The following is an 18,089-nucleotide window of genomic DNA, read 5'->3' as shown; positions in this document are numbered from 1 at the left end:
TGCTTTTGGTTTTCTCATCGTTCCTACTTCTTCGCGTAGATGAACTCTAAATGTTTTTTTTAAATAAACACTTCCCGTAGTTCTCAATGGCTTAAAACGGAATAATTTAATTTTTTAGATAGTTTTGCATAACAAATACTGATTTTTGTAAATACTTTATATTTCGACATTGCCTTCATGTGTACTCTCAATGCAAAACTTTTCTGTTTTTATTTTAATTTAGTTTTTACTGCATATAAATGTGTATTTGCCGTGTTTGTGAGTGTTACTCCTGCATTCTGTATACTTCTTTAAATTATATGTTTACATTTCTCCTGTTTGAATGGAACTGTTAGTGAACTACACGCATTGTATTGCGTCCGCCGTTAGGTCAGATGGCTACAGCCAACCACTACACAGTGAACGTGCTTGCATTAGTGAGGGATTTAGATCGCGGGAAATATTTGAATCTGGAAATTGTATGTGTTTACATATCATTCGTTATGCTGTGGTACTGCAAGCCATTGTAACGCCTTGCTTACTTGTTTGGTAAATATTAACTAGAAATTCAGTCCGAATGGGAGTAATATTTAATTAATTTTGGAAAAAATTGAATTTTCTTGGTTAACTAGAAATTCAGTCTGAATGGGAGTAATATTTAATTAATTTTGGAAACAACTGAATTTTCTTGGTTTTAGCTGCTCCAAAATTTACATGCATGTGATCTTGGGTACACTTCATTACAGAATTATCATGTTTCCTTCAACATTTAAGTAAAAGAGCATGGTAATTTTTAGTAGGGGGTTCCTGTCCCGTCGAAAGTCAGAGACGACCATAATGTTCTTCAAAACATTTACATGACTGCGAAATTCAAACTCGAAAAGTAATCAAAACCTTTAGTTTCTCAGGCAGTGCCCAACCCGGCTAGGCTACCCAGATACGACTCGCCATCCTCCCTCACAGCTTCCAAGACATCTCATATTCCACTGCATACTGAAGGATTCATTCCGGAAGCCACTCTCTAGACTATGACTAAACCATTTCGCCGTGGTACCCCTTATTTCAGAAGTACTATATCCACAAATCGAATATGACACCTTATGTGAGCCGGCCGGAGTGCCCGAGCGGTTCTAGGCGCTACAGTCTGGAACCGCGCGACCGCTATGGTCGCAGGTTCGAATCCTGCCTCGGGCATGGATGGGTGTGATGTCCTTAGGTTAGTTAGGTTTAAGTAGTTCTAAGTTCTAGGGGACTGATGACCTCAGAAGTGAAGTCCCATAGTGCTCAGAGCCACTTGAACACCTTGTGTGAAATTTGGAAATTGAGTAGAGGTACCGCCAGGAGCGATCCTGTGAGCTGCACCTGAATGACGCAGTCAGTAAGGGCAGTCATCTTGAAAGGCAATTTTCCGAGTTCACCCTCGCTCCAGCACAAGGCCTTAATTTATCAGTAATTTCCATAGTGAAAGCTGGCTCAGTTGGCTGCATATAGGACAATAAACTTTTAATATTTTCATGACACTGTTGGTACTATTTCAAACTTCAGCAGAGTAAATATCTGTTAAAACAAATAATCCCTAATACTATCGATCCACAGTATATGATGAAATATATTCGGACAAATATTATGGATATTAAAGAGGGTTGGTCCACCCTTCGCTTTTTTATTGCTTGACTTCTTTTGGGGACACTTCAGTGAGTTGTCTGAATGCCTGTGGGGAATGGTAATCCATTCCTTGGTATCGTACAGAGATGGCGTTGCCAGACCAAAATTGACAACGTGGATCGATATCACAGACATTAGCGAGGGCTCGCTGCAATCTGCAACGACGTATGGGAGGCACTCCTGAAGACCACGCCTTGCCTATCAGCTCTGCAGCACCCTTACGTTGGAGTCAATATACGCACATCAAAAAAACCAGGACCAATGTGATAGTTAAAGCTTCAGATAAACTTGTAGTTGTAAGCATGTATCGAGTAGCGCTGATCTCAATTATGATGACAGCGCTGTAGTGGCTTCTTTGTTTTTTCGCGCCAGGACGAGCGAAGGAGTGAGGTGGAGGCGTTTAACCGTGTACTTGGTGTCAAGATGTTAAGGAATCGGGCTAAGAGAAGAAGTAAATTTTGTGACTATAAAGGTGTTTGATGCTGTCTAATCATTCACGTACCTTACGAGAAGTAATCCGCGGTTCGCTTAGTCAAAAACCACGAGAAAAGACGCGAGAACATGATTAGATGCCCGCGTGCATCTCATCCGCGCCTGTAAATGAAACTTGTATTACCTATATTGCCACGAGCGCCGCATCTGGATTCCAGTGTGGGATGATGTATTGCGGTGTAGTGTTACTGTATGTATCAGTGTATCAACATATTTGCTATTTTGTGAAGCGCGTAACAGTGCAGAGCTGTGTAGTGCATGTGTTAAAAAATAGATCAATGGATTATACTAGCTAAAACTTGAATTTTGGTAATTGGCACTCCTATGTTCCCTTTTTTAGTTATCATTTATTACAGCAATACTCAAGCTGCTGTTCCTAGACTACATGGGAAGAAGCGAATGACGATTCGATTTACGAGGTGAGTGGGTACAATTAGCAAACACAGACGGAACTATAACCCCACCCTACCCCATTCGCTTACATAGTGTTGCTAATGTTGAACATTGTACCTCAAGGGAACAGTTTGTTAATTAGTGCATCAAGTGATACTTTGCTAGTCTCTGACAGATGTAAATTATCCACGTCTCCTGTGGAAAAGACGTGTGTCAAAGTTAAGAAAATGTTTTATTAATTTATGTAAGAATGTGAACCAACATCTCACGTGCTGTAGTATGACGTGCCTTCCCCCCAGAGCAGTCAAAGAGCCCACATTGCGGCGAGACGAAAGCAGTTTCGTCTGGTCACAACACATTCTTCCTCAAGAGTCAGATACGGAGACGGTACTGATGTGGGACCCTGGTGTCTGGAGCAAAGTCGACAATCTAACCCATCCCAAAGACGCTCGGGACCCTGGGCAGGCCAGTCCATTTCAGAAATGTTATTGTCCACAAACCACTGCCTCACAAACGCTGCTTTGTGACAGGGTGCGCTTCATTCTGAAACAAGCAGTTACCGACTCATAACTGTTTCTCTACTGTAAAAGGTACACAATACTGCAAAATGTATTCATGTCCTTTCTTTAACACAATAACGGGACCACATTCTAAACATACTGTAAACACCACCTCCTCCATACTTCCCTGTTGGTACTACACATGACGGCAGGAAACGGTCTCCAAGCATTTTAAAGCCTAAACACTTCCATCGGGCTGCCACAGGCTACAGCGTGATTCATCACCCCAAAGCACTCGTTTCCAGTCGTAGACTGTCCCGTTACGTCTCTCTGTACATCACCTGAAGCGTCGCATTCCACTGACTGCAGAAATTTACGACTTACGATGACCATTGCAGCCGATTCAGTCCCTATGCAAAGCCAGTGTGCTACCTCGGGTGCTGGTAGAACTTAGGAACTCACACGTGAATTCTTCTGCTGATTTCATGCTATTTTTTTTTTACAACCATCCTCTCACATTTCGTCGGTCCCTGTCCCTCAGTAGATGAAGTCACCTTGCTCTTAGTTTGGGTGTGATTGTTCCTTCATATTTCCTTTCCACAGTCATATCACCAACAGTTACAGGATGGTTGAAGTGCCCCTGATAGATATGTTACTCAGGTGACAGTCACTCAGCTCACCTAATTGACCAATTCTGCTGTCACTGCTTCTCTACTGACAACACAATATTCCACGCCTCCTTTTATACTGGTGGCTCCGTAGCTCGTGACATCTAGTGGTGAATCTCGCATAACATAGGACTGTCCGGACACTTCTGTTCGGATAGAGTACCGTAATTTACGGACTACGAGGGTTGGAACTTATTCACAACCGATACAAAAGAGTTGTCTAGAACCCGTTGCCAGCGATGTGGAAGGAAGTATACCGTTAGCAGAGCCTGTTCTACTGATGCTGCTAATGGAGCGGTCTAAAGTTATGGTGGTTCTCGTGTACGACTGTGATGGTGTTATCCTAACGCATTACGTTCCTCCACGGCACACAGTCAATGCACAGTATTACTGTTTGTTTCTGGAGCATCGCCTGCGACCAGCTTTGCGAAAGAAACGGCGACCCTTTCTGCGCAACCCATCCATCATTTTGCACAACAATCCACGGGAGCATACAGCGCAGGCTGTGGCTGCTCTGTTCGGTCGATGGGACTGGGAAGTACTGTACCATCCACCATACTTCGCGGACGTAAGTCCTTGTGACTTTGATTTGATTCCGAAGATGAAGGAAGCACTTCGTAGCATTCGCTTCAGAACTGTTCTAGAGATTCGCACCATCACCAGAACAGGCTCTGCTAACTGTATACTACGCCTCCACATCGCAGGCAACGGGCTTTACACGACGGTGGCGACTACTTTGAAGGACAGTAACAGGTGCAAACATGTAACTCTTTTGTATCGGTTGTGAATAAATAGTTGCCACTATTTAAGTTCCAACTCTCGTTTAAGACGCTGGGGACTATAACACGCACCTTAATTTTCAAGCATTTTTTTAAAAACTATTTTACCATTTTTATTATTATATTGCAAAGCTAGAATAAAAAAATCTTAGTTCATAATACCAAAAGTTACCTTTGAAATCCATGAAAATTATCATCTGAACTTTCTTTTTCTTCTTCTTCTTCTTCTTCTTCTTCTTTCTCTTCGCCTTCATCGTTGTCCTCCTCTTATATAAGACGGTCTTCACTGCCATCGAGAGCGTTATTTATGCCGCATTTCTTGAAAGGTTTAACAAAAATGTCTTCTCTCACTCTAGACCACGACTGCTTTACGCACTGACACAGCTGTTTGATTGTAGGTCACTCTAAAGCTCCCTTTGGCCTGGATTCATGTTGGGTTTCATCCATTATCCTTTTGTTCCTTTCCTCTCTGATATGCACTTTACATGGTTTATCTATTGAGACAAGAGGAGGCTGCAAATGCGAAGTAAGTCCTCCCGGGATAACAGCGAGCTCTGTATTCCCCTGTCTCAATTTCTCTTTCACAGAATTTTTCAAATGACTACTAAACTGATCTGGCGCAAGAAAGAAGTGTTGTTCAATAAAGCACCTTCCCTTCTCTCTCTCGTTGTTAATTTCATACCAGCCTCGTCCATCCAACCCTTGTTGTGTACGTGAAAAATAACACCTGGTGATATTTCAGAATGCTGTGGCATTGTTTTGCGCTTGAAAATGATCATTCGATTAAGTTTAGTACCGTCATCACAACATCAAAGGAAAATAGTGTAGTGATTTTTTTCACGTTCACTTCTCTTTAGAGTTACAGTCTTGGCACCTTTTATGGCAAAAGTTCTGTTACTCGATACATCAAATGTCAGAGGATTTTCGCCCATATTCGCCATTTGGTGTTGTCCCACACTTGTTTCCTTTCGATGTTGGATAATAAAGCGATGGAAACATGTTTTCTCTTCATGCTCTCGTGCCATTTCTGAGATATTTTGGTTTTGGTTCCCATGCTAAGCCCATGATGCATCGTAGACCTATGTCAGCAACCAACACCAAACTTAAAGTCTGTTAAGTTCCACTTCAGCGCTTGCTTACGAGCGTGTATTTGAATCGTTTTGTAGTAATTCCACTGTCATTTTGAGGTGTTCCTGAATCCATTTCAATATGCCATCTTCTAGTTTTGGCAGTTTTCCATTCAGTCTCCTATTTGGGCATTTAGTCTTCCTCACTTTTTTCAGTTTTCCTTTACTAGCTCCCAAGTCTCAAATGGGTATTTCTGTTGGTCGAGGGCCGAAATGCCGTCCAGCTGCTCTGTTTCCATGTCCTTCTGCATATGCTATTACTTTCCATTTATAGCCTGCATCATATGAATACCATTTATTTTTTTTCCATTACGAACTATTCAGTAACAAATCACTTTAAATTCAACCTCATTGGCACCGTAGACTGCAATGACGTATCATAAGTAAACCGTGTTCTGGGGTTGTGATGGAGGGGTGGGAGGGAGACAGTGTTAGCAAGCTTGTGAATCCCCCCAACTCATGTTCGTCCCATCAGTGCACTGCTGCTGCCAGTTTAATCCAGTGTTGCGGATAGAGATAAGTTTCCGCGCAGCATCGAATATATGGTCATTTTTAAGACTGGCGGGAATGACGTGGAAGAGCAGTTGAACGGAATGGACAGTGCCTTGAGAGGAGGGTATAAGATGAACATCAACAAAAGCAAAACGAGGATAATGGAATGTAGTCGAATTAAGTAGGGCGATGCTGAGGGAATTAGATTAGGAAATGAGACACTTAAAGTGGTAAAGGAGTTTTGCTATTTGGGGAGCAAAATAACTGATGATGGTCGAAGTAGAGAGGATATAAAATGTAGACTGGCAATGGCAAGGAAATCGTTTCTGAAGAAGAGAAATTTGTTAACATCGAGTATAGATTTAAGTGTCAGGAAGTCGTTTCTGAAAGTATTTGTATGGAGTGTAGCCATGTATGGAAGTGAAACATGGACGATAACCAGTTTGGACAAGAAGAGAATAGAAGCTTTCGAAATGTGGTGCTACAGAAGAATGCTGAAGATAAGGTGGGTAGATCGCGTAACTAATGAGGAGGTATTGAATAGGATTGGGGAGAAGAGAAGTTTGTGGCACAACTTGACTAGAAGAAGGGATCGGTTGGTAGGACATGTTTTGAGGCATCAAGGGATCACAAATTTAGCATTGGAGGGCAGCGTGGCGGGTAAAAATCGTAGAGGGAGACCAAGAGATCAGTACACTAAGCAGATTCAGAAGGATGTAGGTTGCAGTAGGTACTGGGAGATGAAGAAGCTTGCACAGGATAGAGTAGCATAGAGAGCTGCATCAAACCAGTCTCAGGACTGAAGACCACAACAACAACAACGGGAATTTTAAATGAAACACATGTCATTTCTATATTAACTTCGAGTATAAAACGCACCTGAATTTAGGAGTCAATTTTTCGAAGAAAAAGTGTGTCTTACAATATACGATACCTCAAGCAGGAAACGCTTGGGGTCCAGGACACGTATGCTACTTTTGTTTTTCTCTGATGAAGTTGTTCACGGATGAGATATCTGCTCCTTCACTGGAAACGGTCTTTGTGTGCAAACAAGCAATTGTCTCATGATTGCGTATCATAAAAAACCTATTTCGGATGCATTACATCGGCTGCACTGTGAGCTGTAGAGTTAGTAATGAAAACCTTCAGTATTTTTGTGCACGTTCCGACAGGCTTAAAGTCTACCTCTTACGTAGTAGGAGTAAGTAAATGGGGAGTTATCCGCCGATACGATCTTATTATAGCTACATATGTGTCGTAACCCACTTCACGGCAACCATGTGGGGCTATGTTGTGGAACTACTACACATTATGCAGGCGCAGTATCCTCCTTAATCGCCGCTATAACTTCTGTTAATTATAGTCAAGATTGAAGCCGCAGTTTGCCTGTATTATGGCCGAGGAATTTGGTTCCGGACTTGAGGCTTAACGTGTACAACAGCTAGTTGACAATTCAGTCCTTTTTCTGGTCCACAAGGACGTCGTTACTTCCCTTGTTCTTTCTTTATAGCATATTATACTCTCTCGGTGTGTTTTGTTCAGTTCCTTTTGTAATTGGTGAACATATGAGTTTACGAGGGTAGTATCCTCAGTTACCCTTGGTCATCCATAATGCACGTTCACCTATTGGTTACGATCAACATCTGTGATTGGATACCTAATTTTTTTTGGCTTCTTTATATCATTAAAAATTTACTAAAAACTGTGCTTACAGATTTTGCAGACCCTCTGTAGTTTCTTCCGTAATCTTCATCCTATCTTTGCCATAGTCACAATCTCTTCTCATCTCTTTGTAACAGACTAAAACGTATAGACTGCACATACAGGTACATGAAAATGTTTCCTTAAAGGGCGTGAGGTACATTCGTCGCTGTATGATTCCACGAAGTACAGACGAGACAAAGCACAGAATGTCCGTTGCACACAGGTCCAACAATAAAAGTTTTCAGTTTCAAGCAGTTATTCCGTTAGTAAACTGATATTTAAGTTAAGACTTCCCAATTAATGCACTCAGTGCAGTCGAATAAGACATATTTCTAGTAAGATTACAGCCTAAATTACATGTATTTAAATGATTTTCCTGTAAGACTGATTAATTCGAATAAAAATCAGGACAGTAACCCACAATCATTGCCCTAGATAGGCTACAAACAATTGCATACGCAAGGGGGACGATGGGACTTCAAAAAGAACTTACACATTGCTATTGACAGGTCAAGTAAATTGCATTACACTTCATAGCGACAAAGACGCATGATAGCAATTTTCAATACAATAACTAGGTTTGCGAAAACAACGATAGCAACGTTCTACCATATGTTCAATACCTCGACGATAGAAATCCAATCCTCGCTACGGGGCTATTCGAGAACCGCTGTATGAATTACTCATCGTCGTAAAACATAGGATTGGTGCGAATCATTTCCTCGACTGTCAGGATATTGTTGTCTATTTTCGATGTCGGTGTCCTGCCCTTCCGATTAGCATTACCCACGTCTGGTGAATTTGGTCACGTTGTTTCATCACGGTTGGACTCGACATTCAGTCCATACGCCGCCAGAATTCCGCAGTAAATCTCCGTTCGATTTAGACGCTTTGCGCAGAGTAATCATACTGCCTCGTGTCCTTCAACATTGGGGTACGTTTGTAACAATAACGACTCTGCACTATTGTACATATAAGTAATTCTTTTCAACTGATTTTACGATAAACTTGTGTAATTGATGTTCCGCTTTCATTTCTTTTTGTTTCATGCCATTATGTTAAGAAAACTGTAAATAAGTTTCAATGTCAATATTAATGTTTGTCAAATGTCAAGTAATATTTTAATAGAATTGAAATGTAACAAATGTTGATACTGTTGTAAGATGTTTAAAATTGTAATTTTGCGTCTGGTTCATACGCAGGCAATGTGTTAGCATATGTAGAATGCAAAATCTCAGGTGAATACCCGGTCTGTCAGGGAGCGGTAAAAGGTGGATGGCAGGCGAGCGCGGGAAAATGCGCACGGGCACTGCACGGCTCAACGGGCTCAGTAGTAGTTGGAGTTTGGCACTGGTCTGAGCAACACCTTCTGGAGCGAGGAGGCTCTCCTGGAAGACACAGCTTCACTGAGCCTCGGGTTTGCCGTTCCAATGCCCACACAGCATGGCAAAATTCCATAGGCACTAAATGGAAAAATATTGCTACGCTAAGAAAAATTAAAGTGCCGGTACGTCAAGAGCCATAGCTGTGGTTATATGTGTGCTCTGTGCCTCGCCATCTTGCCGCCCGCCAACCACCGCATCGATACTAGCAGGTTAAAACTTTTAGTACTGTATTCGTAAGGATCAGAGAGTGAACTGTGTTTGTTTGGTGCAGTAATAACTTAAATTTTACCAGAAGTTTTCCATCATTTAATTATCCTCACAACCAACCTAGACAGGGTCCTTTCCAAACGTTGTGCAATCCGAGTGTCCCGAAATGAAAATTAAAAATTGTGTTAATAATAATTATTTGCAGAATTAGCTATATTAGAATGGTGTTTGAGGAAATGTTTCGTTAATGAACCAGTAAATGAATAGCGAAGGTCTAACGAAGTCGAAAGATAACTTTAGTGTTGATATAATAATGAAGTTTATTATTTCGAGACAGATTTAAAGGCATTTAAATGAGTAGTAAATAAGATGAAAAGAGTAGTAACTTATATATTGGAAATCTTGAATGAATAAAAAATTCAGTAACCAATTTTTTTAAATACAGCGATCGTAACAGTTTCAGGGTCCCCCTTCATTCATTTGAATTCTGAAGTGTTCTAAATTGGTTTGACCAGCAAAAGTTAAAGTCAATATAAAAGTCTAAATTGATCAGTGTTTTATCTTTACCAAAATTGACATTTTGTGTGTAGCATGAAAGTACAATTTCTAGGGTAACATATGCCCAATTTTAATCAGATTAATAGACAGCATAAAGTTTTGTAGTAAACATTATAGTGTAGTGTTATGTATTCATCATTTTCCATATCAGTACTGAACGTGAAACTACCAGTGCAATAGATTTTCTGGTTGTAAAATTCTACTATATTATGCAGTGTTACAACTTATTGTTTTGCACGAATATATACCAACTCAGTTAATGCCTAATTAGGCTGGCGACCGTATTATTCTCACATTGGTAACATCTTCTGGTTTGCTTTTGATCCATCCTGAGGTGTGATTGCATTTCGAACATACTAGACGGATCTTTGTTATTACAGAGTGGATGTAAGTCTGATTTGCCAACATTCAGGTACACGCGGTAGATATCTATGTGAAAATCCTTTGCCATAAGATGAATCCCGCCCACATACCATGTTGTTGTTGTGGTCGTCAGTCCTGAGACTGGTTTGATGCAGCTCTCCATGCTACTCTATCCTGTGCAAGCTTCTTCATCTCCCAGTATCCACTGCAACCTACATCTTTCTGAATCTGCTTGGTGTATTCATCTCTTCGTCTCCCTCTACGATTTTTACCCTCCACGCTGCCCTCCAATACTAAATTGGTGATCCCTTGATGCCTCAGAACATGTCCTACCAACCGATCCCTTCTTCTAGTCAAGTTGTGCCACAAACTTCTCTTCTCCCCAATCCTATTCAATACCTCTTCATTAGTTATGTGATCTACCCATGTAATCTTCAGCATTCTTCTGTAGCACCACATTTCGAAAGCTTCTATTCTCTTCTTGTCTAAACTATTTATCGCCCATGTTTCAGTGCCATACATGGCTACACTCCATACAAATACTTTCAGAAACGACTTCCTGACACTTAAATCTATACTCGATGTTAACAAATTTCTCTTCTTCAGAAACGCTTTCCTTCCCATTGCCAGTCTACATTTTATATCCTCTCTACTTCGACCATCATCAGTTATTTTCCTCCCCAAAGCTCAAAACTCCTTTACTACTTTAAGTGTCTCATTTCCTAATCTAATTCCCTCAGAATCACCCGACTTAATTCGACTACATTCCATTATCCCCGTTTTGCTTTTGTTGATGTTCATCTTATATCCTCCTTTCAAGACACTATCCATTCCATTCAACTGCTCTTCCAAGTCCTTTTCTGTCTCTGACAGAATTACAATGTCATCGGCGAACCTCAAAGTTTTTATTTCTTCTCCATGGATTTTAATACCTGCTCCGAATTTTTCTTTTGTTTCATTCACTGCTTGCTCAATATACAGATTGGATAACATCAGGGAGAAGCTACAACCCTGTCTCACTCCCTTCCCAACCACTGCTTCCCTTTCATACCGCTCAACTCTTATAACTGCCATTTGGTTTCTACACAAATTGTAAACAGCCTTTCGCTCCCTGTATTTTACCCCTGCCACCACAGCACAGGCTTTGACGAGTACTGTGTCAGGGATTACACGTTTAGAGTGCCGCGTCATTTCACTCGCACACTACGATGCGCACCAGGTGTCTGCGGGAAACCCAGAGTGTGTACTCTCTTTTGATAACGAGATTCTCTTTTTGAAAAGTAGTCTTAGAGTGAGACGACATACGTAACTTACTTTTTGAAGTCCCCTCGCAACAGAAGCCGCACAGTCAATATTAGACTGGGCTGCAGGTGTTGTGTAGGAGTGTTCTGCTCACCTGTGAGCGCGTGCAGGCGCCTCTCGAGGTCCCGCACCTGCGCCGTCAGCCGCCGCACCTCCCCCTCCGCCCCCGCCCGCCCCCCTCTGTCTGCAGGGGGCGCCAGCTGCGGCTGCTGCTCGTGCTGCCGCTGAGGGGGTGACCACGCGCCTGTGCAACAGAGTAAGCCAGAGGGTAAAAGCCGCCTGCCGACATCAGCATCATCAGAGCTGAGCCTCTTCTGTTAATGTGGATCAACGTTTTTATTCCTATGCAAGAAGTCATAAGGAGACCACACCCTGGTTGAGGTCGAATAAAATCGATTTTAGTTTTCCGTCATATTTCGATAGATTAAAGTTTTATTTGAGTACTCTGAAAAGGATTTAGCTGAAAAATTTTTTTTTCGATCATTTAAAGAGCATTTTCCTACCACATGTGTTCACGTGCCACGTCCACTTTTCTGTCACACACTATTCTGCATATATTTTAGATCTTTATATCCCCTACATTGCACGGTAGGGATTTTTTTTAACTCCCGAGTGTGTTGGCTATCCTTGGAATGCAACGGTCGGTATTCTTTTGTTTCTCCTGTTTGTAAACAACACACTTTCAAACACGCGGTTAGTTTGTTGGAGTAGTTGTTATACTTACGTTTGCAGTGCTTGTTTACGTGTGTTTTGTTGTGTTTATTGAAGATGACGAAACGTAAAGGCATTTTCAAGAAACGACAATTTAGAGGAAACAAGTTTGGCTCAAATGGCTCTGAGCACTATGCGACTTAACTTCTGAGGTCACCAGTCGCCTAGAACTTCGAACTAATTAAACCTAACTTACCTAAGGACATCACACACACATCCATGCTCGAGGCAGGATTCGAACCTGCGACCGTAGCGATCGCTCGGCTCCAGACAAACAAGTTTAGAAAGCTTTCTGTACAAGAGGTTATGTCACCTGGCAACGATGTTTCTAATTGTAATTAAGGCACACAACAATGTGGTGAACTCTAAGCGATATGGAGACGCCATTATTAGCAAAATAGAATGTGTAGGCCATGTTCAGAAACGTTTGGGAACAAGGCTGAGAAAACTAACTGTTGATATGAGAGGAAAAAAATTAGAAAATGGAAAATTGTTGACCGGACAGGGTCGGTTAACTAAAACTGAAATATAAAACTTGCAAGTATACTATGGGCATCAATTAGGAGAAATAAAGAAAATCTGGAGGCAATGAAGAGAGATGTTTGGGCCTATTCTTCCATAAGTCCTCTACTGATGGTAAGCCATGTCATGGATTGTGTCGAATCAGGAGAAAATTCGTGGTGCAAATACAATAGGGCTCAGGCAACTGGAGAATCTTATTCTCACCAGCATTGTCTTCCTGCTGCTGTTATTACAGCAACTAAACCTATTTTCAGAGACTTGGCTCATCCTGACCTTCTAAGGAAATGTCTGCATGGGCAGACAAAGAACCCAAATGAATGTTTCAACAGCATAATTTGGAACCACCTTCCTAAAACTGTATTTGTAGGCTTGCATACAATGAAACTAGGAGTTCATGATGCTGTTATTACATTCAATTGTGGTAATATTGGAAAGTGTTGGGTACTGAAAAAGCTGGGAATTAATCCTGGTGAAAATATGATCATTAGACTGCAACAATGCGACAAAATGAGGATAGCCGATACAGACAGGTCTGCATCTAATATGGCCAAGAAAGCAAGACAAACATTCAGAAAGGTGAAAAAGAAACTGGAAGATCTGCTAGAGGCCACAGAACTGGCATCATATGCAGCAGGACTGTTTTAATTAACTGTAAGTAACAAATTTCAAAAGTTTTTTCTTTACAGTCAATTTACCGCAAACTAAAATTTTCAGTACATATGCCCCATTGTATCATAAACTATTGTAGATAAATGAATGAATATTTCGGAGACTCTACATAACACAAAAATCTACCTCTGGTACTACATTCATTAATATTCCCCCATTAGGAAGTGCACAAAAATATATTTTCTGCAGAAAAAATTTAATATTTTTTGTTAATAAATTTAAACTGTATTTCTTAAAAGCTATAAAATGGTTAAAGCAGATTTTAGTACAGTTGACTCTATTAGCATCATGTAACATGCAGTAAAAATATTAGGGTCCTGCATCAAATAGTTTTTTCAGAAAAGGGTCAAATACTTGCCTAAATTAACATGGGTTAGATAGGCAGGGTGTGGTCCCCTTACTGTCCATACTGAGAATATGATTTAGTGTTTTAGGGAGAACTTTTCAGCCACACATCAACACATCATGTCATTAATAAGTAATGTTGGTCTTGTATTCCGTGAATACTTCATCAGTATTCATATTGAGTCTTAAGTCTGTGTTGAATATCGACAGTTTCTGTATCTGAAAAATAATTTAGCACATAAACCTACATATCTATAACGCACCATGTATGTATATGTCCATGAACTCCTAAACCCCTGGATCGCTGAATCATCAAACTAAACGAGTATTAGCGCTCTGGGGCTTATAACCTTATAGCCCCAGTAGCAGCAGAGATAAGATCAAAAGCGCGTTTTTTTCAACCTCTGCCGTTTAGGCTGCTCTGCACAACACATGTATTATGAGAGAATAGTATCGGTCTGCGTTATCGGTCTGCCTTAGAGGCAGCCTACACGGCAGGGGTACGGAAGGGTTCCCAGCCCCTGAGATGTAAACAGCGCTGCGACACAGGCTTGTTGTGCTGTGGTAATATTGGCCTGCTTCATCGACCTTTTTTGCTGGAGCTACACGTTCAGATGGGCATGAGTGGGGCAGGTTCACATACGAAGGAGGAGAGATGGACAGGGAGAAGGAGAGGAGGAGATGACGGGACAGAGAGACTGGGGAGGAGGAGATCGACAGAATTTGGAGAATATGAATATGAAATGGACAGAGAAGCGGGGGGGGGGGGGGGGGGGGAGAAACTTGACACAGAGAGGGTGGAGGAGAAGATGTGTACAATATTTGTGTTGAAAGTGTTGGCAGTACATACTTCATCTTCAGGGTGCAATGGCGATAAAACACATTGAACAGAAGTACATATAAATATTGAAGTTGTTATTTACAGTCTTCACGCGTGCTGTGACCATCCTGTGGAGAAAAATAGTATAATATGATAGTCTGCCGATCTGCTGTCCCCATAACAAAAATTTTCTAACAATCACTCTTTTGTTCATATCTTTTCGTATGTTAAGTCATATTCATTGCTATGTGTCCTTGGATCCTGTTAACACTCTTAATAAATGTATAAAGGGCAAATGCAACATGTCAGCTCTACTGTACAGCAGAAACAAAACAAAACTTGTTTTGATTTAACTAATGATGAGTCTCTGTCACTTGTCATGTCTCCTGAATACCTTGGTTGACGCATCTCAGATGTTGCTCAACGGTATATATACGAGGGCTATCCAAAAAGTACATTACGTTTTGGAATTAAAAATAAATAAAGTATTGGAATTTTTTTTATTATAAACAGATGAAAGCCACACTTAAATACTACTTTTGTACATAGTTGCCATTTAAATTAAGGCTCTTATCGTAGCGATGGACGAGCTTGGAAATTCCTTAGTCGTAAAATTCGGCCGCATGCGCCTTCAACCACGTGGTTAATCAGTAACCAGGTAGAAATACGATTTTTGTGGATTTCCTGGAAAGAGGCACTACAATAAACTCTCTAAGGTATTGCCAAACTCTGCACAACCTCAGAAAAGCAATACAAAGCAAGCGCAGGGGAAAGTTGGGCTCAAAGATCTTGCTGATTCACGACAACGCCCGGGCCCACACGGCGAATTCCACTCGTGAAGTTCTCGAATCTTTTAAGTGGGAGTTGTTTCCTCATCCGCCGTACAGTCCCGACTTGGCACTGAGCGACTTCCACTTATTCCCAGCAATGAAGAAGTGGTTGGCTATGCAGCGTTTTGATGACGACGCACAGCTTCAAGAAGAGGTAACCACGTGGTTGAAGGCGCAGGCGGCCGAATTTTACGACGAAGGAATTTCCAAGCTCGTCCATCGCTACGATAAATGCCTTAATTTAAATGGCAACTATGTAGAAAAGTAGTATATAAGTGTGGCTTTCATCTGTATATAATAAAAAAAAATTCCAATACTTTATTTATTTTTAATTCCAAAACGTAATGCACTTTGTGGATAGCCCTCGTATATGATAATAAGGTAGACTAACAATTCCATGTATTCGGAGTTTTCCTATGCAGACCACATAAATTCTGTCTTAGTGCTGCAGACTACGAGACAGAAATAACACAACCAAAGGAACTGCATGTAACAATGTGTATCATGAACATCAAATACACGCCCTTTCACGACACGTAACAGAAAACAAAAGCAAACAGACAAGGCCACCACCCACAACAACAAGGGCTCATTTCGTACAGAATAGCCAACCTGTTTAATACCATGGATGTCAGAATTACTATAGCCATAACAGAGAACTTAAGAATGTAATTGTTGTATGACATTTCAGTCAGCGGAAAAACTGAGCAATGCAGGAAATCATAAAGTGGCATGCATTCATTGCAACAAATGTTACACTGTCCGTGTGTGAACTGCAGAGTAGTCCCGCATATGTAAAAGAGAACCGAAGAGTTTGGGATGTGGTGCTGCAGAAGGACATTGTAAATTAGATGGACTGTTCGAAGGCCAGACTAACCTCTTGCCTACATGCAGGTGCTTATATACAGGCATAGGAGTCGTACTGGGATCCATACACGCTGCAAACGGAAACTATTTGAACGCCCCTTCCGTAATCAATGACGAGGTTCTCCGTAGTATCTGCCAAGCAAGTAACGTATCGAAAACACTGATACGTAGAAGGGACAGGATGATAAGACATATATTACATCTGTGGAAACTTCTGTGGTACTAGAGGGAGCTGTAGAGGGTAAAAACTCTAGGGGAACAGAGAGACTGCAATACACCAAACAAGCAGTTGAGGACGTGGGGGGCAAGTGTTACACTGGGACTAAGAGGTTGGCCAGGAGAGGAATTTGAGTCGAACAGCATGAAACGTGTCCAACCACTGATGATTCCAAAAAAAAAAAAAAAAGTTATTTTTTCTGTACCTACATCTCGCAGCATTACACACTAGATACTTCGCTATAGATTTCTGTAATGAGTAATGCTGCATCTTTGGCCCCACTTATGACCTACGTACACTGATAAATTCTACCTTACACATTCGCATTTCGTGTATTGCTATGAATTTGCTGGAAGGCGATGTCGTATGTGTCATTGTAGAAGAGATGCTACCACAAATCGCAGTTGTTTAGTGCTTTGCGGTAGGCTGAAGTCGATTGCAAAGTTTTTTGCTGTTATTTCCACAGTAAAAAGTATTACATTTGTGGATAGTGAACGTGAGGTTTCTGCGGCAGCTAGGCAACTGGACTCGCATTCGGGAGGAAGACGGTTCAATCCCGCGTCCGGCCATCCTGATTTAGGTTTTCGGTGATTTCCCTAAATCACTCCGGGCAATATTTTCACAATTAATAATATTCCAAAAGAGAACTTTAGAAACTTTACCACAGGTACAAAGCAAGAAACATATTCATCCATTGGCAAACGATCACAATTACATCTTTACATTTAAAAACCACACTAGAATGTTACATAATCACAATTAGAAATGCCCATATGAACAAAAGAAAAAGAATAGAAATTCAAAGAAAATCACGAAAAAAAATTTTATATGCGTAATTAGCAACGCCTTCACATATGCCCCCCATTTTATCATGAGATGTTCCCAGGAACCTCTGAAGATAAAATGTCATTGACTCATGTGAGACAACCAACATCATAAAGCTAGGTCATGTCATGGGTGTATATATTGCCCTAAAGTATTCAAACTACTATTCAGACTATTTGACATGAATAATTGGATACGTCATATAACAGTACAAATAAACTCAACAACAATGAATCAGCAGTTTACACAATTATTTGAGAATGCTGACATAAAGCAAGGAAATCAAATTACAAATGAATGTTTCATATAGTAAAGACTAAAACTAAGACAGGTGTTAGTTACAGCACAAACAGAATTCTAGGATGAACAAATAATTATAGTAAACCTATAAAATGCGGCTGCAGACAAATCTTGCTAGATTCTTGACAGTTGTATATACTACTTATCATCACACACACTGGAGTGTCTTTAGAAAAATTTGTAAGCAAAGCCACAGTTTACTATAACAACTCACATTTCATTGCTTGAATCTGATAGTAGTAGAGGGGGATGGTGGATGGTGTGTCTGTGAAGCGTGCGCGGGAAAAAATAGTACTGTGTGTTATGAAAAGCATACGTAATTGTATGGACAGTGATACCGAACTATCAGATTGTTAATTCTCTTTACCA

General features: G+C 40.9%; 1 protein-coding gene across 1 annotated transcript in view; it reads right to left on the bottom strand.

The window, feature by feature from the left end:
• Positions 1 to 18,089, bottom strand: part of LOC124598849 (chondroitin sulfate N-acetylgalactosaminyltransferase 2-like) — a 116,932-nt gene that overhangs the window by 77,276 nt on the left and 21,567 nt on the right. The window contains exon 2 of the mRNA XM_047136031.1: positions 11,709 to 11,838. Within this exon, the coding sequence (XP_046991987.1) occupies positions 11,709 to 11,838 (130 nt within the window). The remainder of the gene's footprint in view (positions 1 to 11,708; positions 11,839 to 18,089) is intronic.

The sequence above is a fragment of the Schistocerca americana genome, chromosome 1 (assembly GCF_021461395.2).
Source record: "Schistocerca americana isolate TAMUIC-IGC-003095 chromosome 1, iqSchAmer2.1, whole genome shotgun sequence".
Classification (NCBI taxonomy): Eukaryota; Metazoa; Arthropoda; class Insecta; order Orthoptera; family Acrididae; genus Schistocerca; species Schistocerca americana.
Note: the sequence above shows the minus strand (reverse complement) of the source record. Positions and strands in the feature narration are given on the sequence as shown.